Below are 9,458 nucleotides of genomic sequence, written 5' to 3' on the forward strand. Positions count from 1 at the left end.
ACTGTTTATACATTTTGTTATCAATTGTTATATGGATCAATTAATTATTGTGTGAAATATTAAGAATTTAAGTGATTTTTTTTAACAAATGTTGCAGCTCACATAAATCATGTAAATGATGTTGGCAACTTTTGTATAGTGCTGTTTAAGTTAATGTGTTCATGGAAAAATAATGCAATGGGATAATTTTAGTGAAAGATTATAAAATGGCAAATTTTTATTATTAAAGCGACACCACTAAGCTTTTTTTACATGACCGAGCTGACAATACTAGAAGTTAGTATTTTTCTCAAATTGAAATTTGTATATTGGCCAGTTCTCAAGTGTAATGTTTATTCTGAAGAAGGACTTGATGCAATCATGAGTCTTCTTTTATTTGAAGTTGTTGAGATTTTTCTGTTGAGATTTTTAAAGGATAGAATGTATAGAATGATGTGTTCACCTTGTCAGACATCTTACTATGTATGTAGGTTGTATATACATGTATAGTTTTCCATTTTTCATTCCCATTAATTGGTCATTGAATTCATACTACTTTTTCTCTTAATAATTTATGAATGTATTTTTATTTTTGTTATTAATGTTTAATTTTGGTTTGAAGTAAAAATGACGACTTTAAGAAGTGTTGTTATTAATTTTATTATTTAGCAATGTACCTCCAGATATAAAAATTTTGTTCTACTTGTATATGGTATCAATATTGACAGATATGCAAATAAAAATGTTTGACCTAGTCTTAGGTTCTGAAAAATAGAAAGGAAAAAGAATTCCTTTATCAGTAATCATTTAAAAATATGAAAGGAAAAAAACGGCCTTATTCCTTTAGTAAAAGGCAAATTTAGACATAAAATTACAGATTCTGTAGCTTATTGTACTCAAACAAACTGGTAATAATCAGTACTAAGGTCATATAATAGGTCAAGACCTTAGCCAAAAAATAAACACAAAATGTATAATCTAAGTCCACGAACTCCCCATGATTTACTAAAAGGATAAAACATTTTAGAGACTGCGTTAGACCTCAGCTTGAGTATTCCTACACAGTCTGGCACCCTAGGCAAGAGGCACTTAAGTCATATAGAAACTAAAGGATATGTAATGAATTGTTATTCCTATCACAGTAGTGTTACATTCATACTTAAAGTAAAACCCTTATAAAATTTAAATGAAAGCCTTCGTGGACTCTTGATGATTTTAAAATCCACAACAACTAAGTGTAGCTTTTGACTACATGCACCATTTACAATCAAGAAAAATTTATTACTTTACTTTATAACTTTATTACACCCCGAAGCAGAACTCAGTATCACATTTACTAATTTCAAGCACACTTAAACTTTGGAATGATGTACCTTAACTTACATCAATGTTATATTGTAAGTGCAAGCTTGGAAGGCCTAAAATTCAGTCCTTAATCATTGTCATAATTGTTTTTAAAGTTTTATCTTGTAACCACTTCATAACGTAGCTAATTACAGGTCCGCTAATTACTAACTTTTAAAATACTGTCCCAGTCATTCCTGTTGTTATTGTATGGGGTATACAAGCAGATGTAGATAGATTATGCAGTGGCATGCATTGATTGTGTCAGATGGAAGAAATAGCAAAATGTGCAGACTTGCCCAGTTAAAAATGGTGGCAAAGACTAATAAATTTCGTTTCAAACAAGATTAAGGTTAAACCATATATCTGCAAATCAGTCATTAGAGAAGTGTCAATAGGTTGACAGATATAATAGCTGCACTTGGTTTAGTATTTAGTGGTCTGCTGCCGAAGTGTGAATCGTACGAAGTGCAATATATACATGCAGGGGAAATAATTCTGTCAACAACCAGGAAGTAAGTATGCAACATCATTTCTTCATCAGTTGTTTAATGTAAGATGTAATAATATTGGTTTGCATTAGAATTATTCAAAATGCAGCTGTCACCACCTACGTCTATGTATTAGTTTCATGTAGGCATACGACAATAGGCTTCTTTTCCTGAGAAGATCAATCATCAATGTCAATTTTAAAAATGAAAGTAGGCTGATTATAAGAAATGATTACTACGTGACTGTAGCTTATAGTGATATTTTCAGTTATTCATATATCTTAGTAATATTTGACTCTAATATGTTATTCTATTGTCAAACAACAATGATCAGTTGAACAATGATAAACATTATCAGCTGTCAACAATTTTTACCTGGCCAGTATCAGGTATCCTAAAACTACGATTTACTGGTTTGGGAGATAAGCTCGGCCGAAAATCGATGTTTTTGGGGCATATTTCATTTATTTGTTTACGTATTCTGATGAATCTTGCACCATAATAAACTTCAGCTCTTCGATATTCCGGTATCACCATAAAAGTTATATTTAGTAACAAAACGGGTAATTTTGAGAGGCCCTGGAAGAGGTACGTAAAAAGGACATTTTTAACACGCGCGAGTAGATAATTTCGGCTCTTTGTTTTTCTTCTGAAATCATTTTTAGTGAGTAAACAACATAGAACGACATAGAATAACATGTTTAGACATTTTATTATTCCTTTGCTAGTCATATATGTCAAATAAAAATATTTTGTATCAGAATTTTTGAGAATTACGTTAGTATATATAATGAATACATGTATCTATGATAACACGATATTAAATATGCAACGTACTATTTACATGTAACATATAATTCATTTTAACGTAAATACGTTTTTTTTTTGTTTTTTTTTTTTTAAGTATGTCATAGGGTGAGAAAAATGTGCAGCCTGACCGGGACTCATAAAAAGTAACCCTGTATGGGCCTCAAAATGAGCATCTACTGCGCATGAGTATAGCAATCGGATTTCCCGTACTATTTACAGGCATGTTTTGTAAACAAACTGGTAAAAGTCTGTGCTATTTTTTAAATATCATACCAAACTTGACAAAATTTCCAGATATTGTCGAATTCCAGCGTTCGTACGAGATGGTGAGCTTGATTACATTAAAAAGCTGATAACTCGATTAAACTATAAAAAGCAGAGTTTATCAACCAGCCGAAGTTATCTCCCCAACCAGTACAGTTTTTTTTGTCTAGTATTTGCATGATACAATCATTGTCCTATAAATTGACACTGTTTTGAGATATTTTTGCTTCTGGGCAAAGCAAAGTGGTAGGGCTTGACCGACATAACCTATAACATTTATCCCGTAACGTCTGATATATTGGACTAGTAGTCTCAATATTTTTGCAAGACCGACCAACCGATTCGACAATCTGATATTACATAGATGTCTGTCTTTGCAAAGGGCAACCATTGTCTATATGATAAAAAGCCCTAAAGCTCACAATTTGTCGGGCTAATTGGACTAGATACAATCAGAGACATAGTATTTTTGTAGTGCTAGCAGAATCTTAGTAACCATCAGCAGTTTAATACCAGAGTTTAAACATTTTGGTTAAAACAAAACATTAAATTTTCTGCTTCTAAGAAGGAATGGAAAGTCACAGTTGCTGTAAATTGATCTTTAATAATAATTGTCACTGTTCTTGTTATAAGTAATATTACTTTATCTTCTTTATAACTCTTACACATGTCTAAAATACACGATATGCAGTTAACATTTACATACATAAAATATAAAACCTGAAATTGTTGTTGTTGTTAGTTTCAGCTGAGATAGTATGGCTATATTCCGTTGGATGAGACGCAGGGTAAAATGTTGTTGTTTATCTTGTTGTGGAGTAATGGTGTTCATTGTAATCTCCCTTGCCTTATTTGGACGCCACATGTACAAGAAAGAGCACTGTACAGAAGGGGAATCTAAGAAGATCATAGAAGACTTGGTGTGTGATTTATTACTTTCTTTAAGGCAATTTATTCTCAGATTAATCAGAAGTTTCTTACTGAAGTATTAAATTTTAGAGCTTTAATTTTTTGGTAATTTTACATAAAATAGAAGAGGAGCAAATAAAATAGACATATATTTGGCATTGTAAGTATATACAAAATGTAGTTTATACAAATTTGTTTTAGTTTGATTGTGTTGGAAGCTATAAGCTTATTAAAACACCCTCGAATTGGTTCCTGGAACCAACCAGTACTGAACAATAAGTTTATAGTTTCTTGCACGGCTTGCCCCTTGTTGGGTTCAAACCCACATAGCCAGAAATCCTTATATCTCTAGTCAGACAGGTTTAGCTCTCAGTCATGCCGCCACTATATTTTGTCTATGTTATACTGCCCCTGCCTTTGGTTCTAGTATGTATAGAATATTCAGATGTTTGCATGACAGAAAGTGTTTTATTTCTTTGACCATGAACAGTCTCAATCAAACAGAGCGTGCAACATTTTCAATTTTGATGTGTTGTGTTTTCTTTCAGAATTGTGTTTTTCTCTATATTTCTGATTTTACTGTAAGAAACAATCTATTAAGAAATTCCTATTTGTGTTTTCCACTGGAATGATAAATTATAAATAGCTATTTTTATATATATATATATAAATGTAATGATGTTCTTTATTTTAGTGCAATTAAAAAAGAGGAAAAGGTTGCAGGGTCTTTTGCAATGCTTTGTGAAACTGGAGTGTTTATTAAAACTTGTAAATAACAAGAAAGGAAGAAATTCTTTTTTTAATTTGATTTTGGCCTGATAAAAAAGGGGTACAGTCGTCATGAAAAAGAAAGATGAACTTGAGAGAAGAAAAATTAAAAATTTCCTTAGAGTTATACATCAAAAGGCAAGGCAGTATGTGGGAAAAAAAATTTAGTAAAAATTCATTCATGTTTTTCGACATAATGATATGGAAAAATAAAAAATTTTTCAATTGCATGGGGTTTGGGTTTTTATGAAAATTGGAATAAAAGATAAGAAAAAATGCTTTTTAGTTCCCTTTTCCGTTTCTGGTTCTAACAGAACAAAGGGAATACCTGAGTCACTGACCTATATAACATTCTTACTCCAAAATTTTGGTACCCGTGGGCCCGCTTTTTTTGTTGAAAACACTCAAACTTTGGGCATTACGAGTTTGAAAATATTAAAAGGATGGACACATTCTTGGCGGGAAAGAGCAACAATAGCTTTAAAATTGATAGATCTCATGAAAGAACTAGATGATTTAAGTGAAAAATTGCATCTCTGTGATATAAAACCAGACAATTTTGGTCTAAGGGACAATGGGGAGGTAACTCTGATAGATACAGACTGTGCCTTGTTTGAGGAGAATCTGCTCATGCAGTTTAATCACACCAATTGTACAAGCCATGATGACTGCGACTTCTTCGATTGTAGAGGGTTCTGTGACACTAAAACTAATAAATGTTTACAAGAAAGGACAAATAATAATATGCAGGTATGAATTAGTATGGTGTTGTTTTTTTAGTTGTACTTTGGTATTCATATGTTTCATCTCATTTCTGTTAAGTTTAATCTTTAAATTTGTAATTTGTTTTCTCTTTTTTGAATTTTGAAACATTGTTTTTCATTATAGTTTTTATGTTCAGAATCAATTTTTCATATATATTTGCTTTAAAATATAATTATTGAGGAAAAATGATACATTTGAGCTTTAAAATAATTAATAACATGTATATCTTATAACTAGTATAAAAATAAATGTTTTAAAATTAACTGTATTTTGAATTTACAATGTATATAATTTTATTTTGATCTTCATTTTAGGCAGTTTGTGAGGATGTATTTGTGGGGTACTTTCCTAAGATGCCAACAGGTTTACTCAGAGATCCACCGGGTTCTATCAAGGTTGAACTCTTCAAACTCCTACAAGAATGCTCAAGCCCCGAAGTGGAGACAGATCGCCAAGGTGTCCGCCAACGTGTACAACCTCATACAATAAAAAATCTGCAAGAGTTACTTCATAAAAGTATTGGGGAGCAATAACGTCTCATCTTAAAAACATTATACAAGTCATTTGTTTTAATTTGAAATTAATTTTCTATTTCTTGCATATGATATATATTTTGCTATAACTTTTTAGAATTGCTATTATTTTCTTCTACACTCCGAGTGCTTAATGCTTGAGGTTCAAGGTTTTAAGAATTTTTCTTTTCTTATTCTTCTTTTTTATTACAAGTAAAAAAAATCAAAAATAGTTTTTGGACTTTGTGAATCAAGACTTAAGATATTTAGAAGTAAAAGTTTGATTTAAACTGATACTGCAAGTCATTTTTTCAAAAGCATTTATTTTCGAGCATTCTTTTACCATCAATCCAGTTCACAGATTTAATACAGGGGAAACATTAACAGTCATCATTTTTATTCTACAATGCATTCACATACATATATTACAAATATTTGCATTTGAAATGTTATTTGTGATGTATATGTCTAGGGTAACTATAATTAGCACTATGGGTGAATTCATTATGGTTTAATGCCGGCTTGACAGTAGTAATTTTTCTGCTGATCTCTACAGATATGTGTAGCTCAGTCAACAGCATATACTGTAAATGAATTACCCTGAGTTTTTGTACACGTCTTCCTATAAATTTTAGTCTTAAAACTTAAAGTGGCCATTGGCTTTTCTAAAGTTTAAATATGTTACTTTTAGATAAATCATTTCATATAATTGTCAAATCAAAAGAAGTAAGGTGGAAAATAAAATAAAAAGGAAACCCCTCGATACCTCTAATCCACTGGTCCGGTATCTATATATAAATAAGTAAAGCAGACATTCATTTTGCAGATGAGACTAACATTATAAATAGCTCTCAGGATGCTGTTTTGAAGAAGGCTTTACAATGATATGGTGCACTTTTCCTAGATAAAATTACTGAAATACTTTGTTTGAAACAATACAGAATTGTTTTTCCAGTAGAAAATAAAAGATAAAGGCTGCTTTAATTACCTACGTAGTAATGTTCTTGTACATAATTTAAGATTATTAGGACTAGAAAAAATGTATTTTTATGAATTTGCCCATATTTATTTATCTAGATCTGAATTTTAATCAGCTGTTGGGACTGGGGATTTTACTTTTATCAATTTTGTTTTTATCATAGACATAGATAACTATGTCTCTGTGTCTCTGTTTTTATGTAGCAAGTGTACTGCTTGTTTGAAATTTAAAATTTAACAATGATTTGATTTTGTTTTTCAACATTGTATAATTGAAAGGGAAATTGTAAAATAAATGATTTTTATAAATGCATATTCACTGTGAGTCTGACATGTTTCATATGATGTTCAGGTTGACCTGATTATAATTGTAATTATTTTATGTAATTTTTAATGACCCAAGTTTTCTTTCACTACGCACATCATAGTTAACTCCTTAAATACGATGTAGAGAAATGTCTTACTTACTGGTACATTGTTGATAGTGAAATATGAATATTAATGAGCTCAGATTTGCATAGAAAATAGGCTATAGGTGCTTTTCACATAACAAGCATTACCTCCCTCACCACCTTGTGGCACTATTTTGAGGGTCATGCTTACACTGTTGTTTCCTTATGATTTGATAAAAATCCATCACAATGTAAGCTGATAAATATTTAATATTTACACTTAAAATAATTTGACAATTCAATATAGGTGTAAGCTCATTAATATTTTGTAAATAATTACTTTTTTATATGAACTTTAGAAAATTCAAGAACATATCATGTTTTATAGCTACATAACAAATATTGTAATGTTATATTTAATAACATTAGTCATTGCTTTGAAAGTGGTAAATGTTATGGTGATATAACAATGTAAATATATTTGATCTGCAGTTATGTTTATTACTGTTAATTTATATAAACTTGAAGTTATATTGTGATATTTACTGATTTTAAGATAGAATGGTGTTTTAACTTTGATCTTGTTAAATTTTTAGAAGTTTTTAAACTTTTACAAATGTTATATATGTATACACTGATAAAGGTCATTGTTCAACCAAGACTGGCCTGGTAGATAAGCAGCTTGCCTATGTATATATTTTAAACAAAAATGTTTTAAAATAACTTATTTTCTTTTTTACAGAATTTGAAACTAAAAACAGCTTTTTAAATTGCAGTTCAAATCAGCATTAGAAATGAATAATTTAAATTTTGTGGTAGGTGCTGTATTTTGAAGTTTTACACACTAGAATATTTAGAATATTGTATTTTGTCTTTAAAAATAATACATTCCTTGAAGTGTGTAGTTGAAAGTATTGTAATCAACACATTCATAAAGATAAGTATGGGTGCGTCTGTGGCAGAGTGGTTAAGGTCGTTGACTTAAGGAAGCTATCCAGCTAGCTTACAGAACATTGGTGGTTCTACTCAGGTGCCTGTTAGTGCCTGAAATAATGCACAGACCTGCACCCGAGGTCTTTCTACACCAGTTAAGCTGGAAAGTCACCATATGACATATACTGTGTTCATGTGACGTAAAAATAAGACAAGTATGAATGTTTTGATGGACTACCTTTAACATAATATTTGTTGAGTTTGGCATAATTTTAAAATATTTATTGAGATAAAAAATAAAAAATTTATACTATCTCATTTGTTGTTATTACAAAATTAGCTTTACTATAGATATATACAAACACTTGACAATAAAGTGTGACCATGACAATGAGTTGGCTATATCTGAGCTTCATTGGATTGAGGTAAATCAGTGTGACACAATTTTCATGAAAGATTCTTTAATGGATATACAGAGTATAACTTTGATGAGACATAAGGCAGCACCGACAGACAGGCAAAGACCATCAGTTTAACATCGTCTGCTCCACTGGGTTCGAGAATTTAACTGCAGCCTGAGCTTAAGTATTTCCACACTTTCTATACGGTCTATGATTATTTTTCAATATCATGTGTGTAATCCTCCATAAAAAACTTAAAATGTGCCATAATATCTAAATATTAATTGTATTCAGACATTTCAAATAATAGTTTAAATTCACAATGATTATTAAATTCGTAATGAATAATAATTGATATTCATAAGCGACAATAACTTTAACATTCACTACTTCAAGGTGATTTAAAGTAAAATGTTACTTCATTTTCATGGATATTTTGTTGTTAATAAATATCATTTACACATACACTTAAGGCAGTGTTACATGGAATGTAAGAAAATTGCATAAATATTAATTAATGGACTTAACATCAGGCTGGTAGAACAAGACAAAGGTAAATGTAAGAAACATTTTAGTACATAGGGATATCAGTAAAGTATATTGTTAATATGTATACCTGGGGATATGGATAAAAACATCAAACTCATAATTTTGACAAATGTAAGACAAACCAAGGTCAAAGAGGTCAACATCTGCACAGTGAGATTGTGACACAACAAGACACTAGCAAATATATTAAATCACAAGATACAGAGAAACACGATTGGTTGATTCAAATTAACAGATCTGAAACTGACCAATGGTAGCATTCCTTTCTTATATTTCATTTTTAAAACCTATTTAAGAAATTAATCCATTGGTTGAAATCATTTTTTACCTTAAGTTTCAAGGGTAATGATAAAAATATCAAGA

At 30.4% G+C, this 9,458-nt stretch overlaps 1 protein-coding gene across 1 annotated transcript; it reads left to right on the forward strand.

Moving 5' to 3' along the window:
• The first annotated feature begins 5,001 nt into the window (after nt 1-5,001).
• On the forward strand, nt 5,002-5,884 carry LOC132717554 (divergent protein kinase domain 1C-like). Its single transcript, XM_060701043.1, has 2 exons — nt 5,002-5,315; nt 5,645-5,884. The coding sequence occupies exons 1-2, from the start codon at nt 5,064-5,066 to the stop codon at nt 5,861-5,863; spliced, it is 471 nt and encodes a 156-aa protein (XP_060557026.1). The 5' UTR covers nt 5,002-5,063; the 3' UTR covers nt 5,864-5,884.
• The last annotated feature ends 3,574 nt before the right edge of the window (nt 5,885-9,458 follow it).

The sequence above is a fragment of the Ruditapes philippinarum genome, unplaced genomic scaffold, assembly GCF_026571515.1.
Source record: "Ruditapes philippinarum isolate M1 unplaced genomic scaffold, ASM2657151v2 ctg4260_1_1_1_1, whole genome shotgun sequence".
In the NCBI taxonomy this organism is placed as follows: domain Eukaryota; kingdom Metazoa; phylum Mollusca; class Bivalvia; order Venerida; family Veneridae; genus Ruditapes; species Ruditapes philippinarum.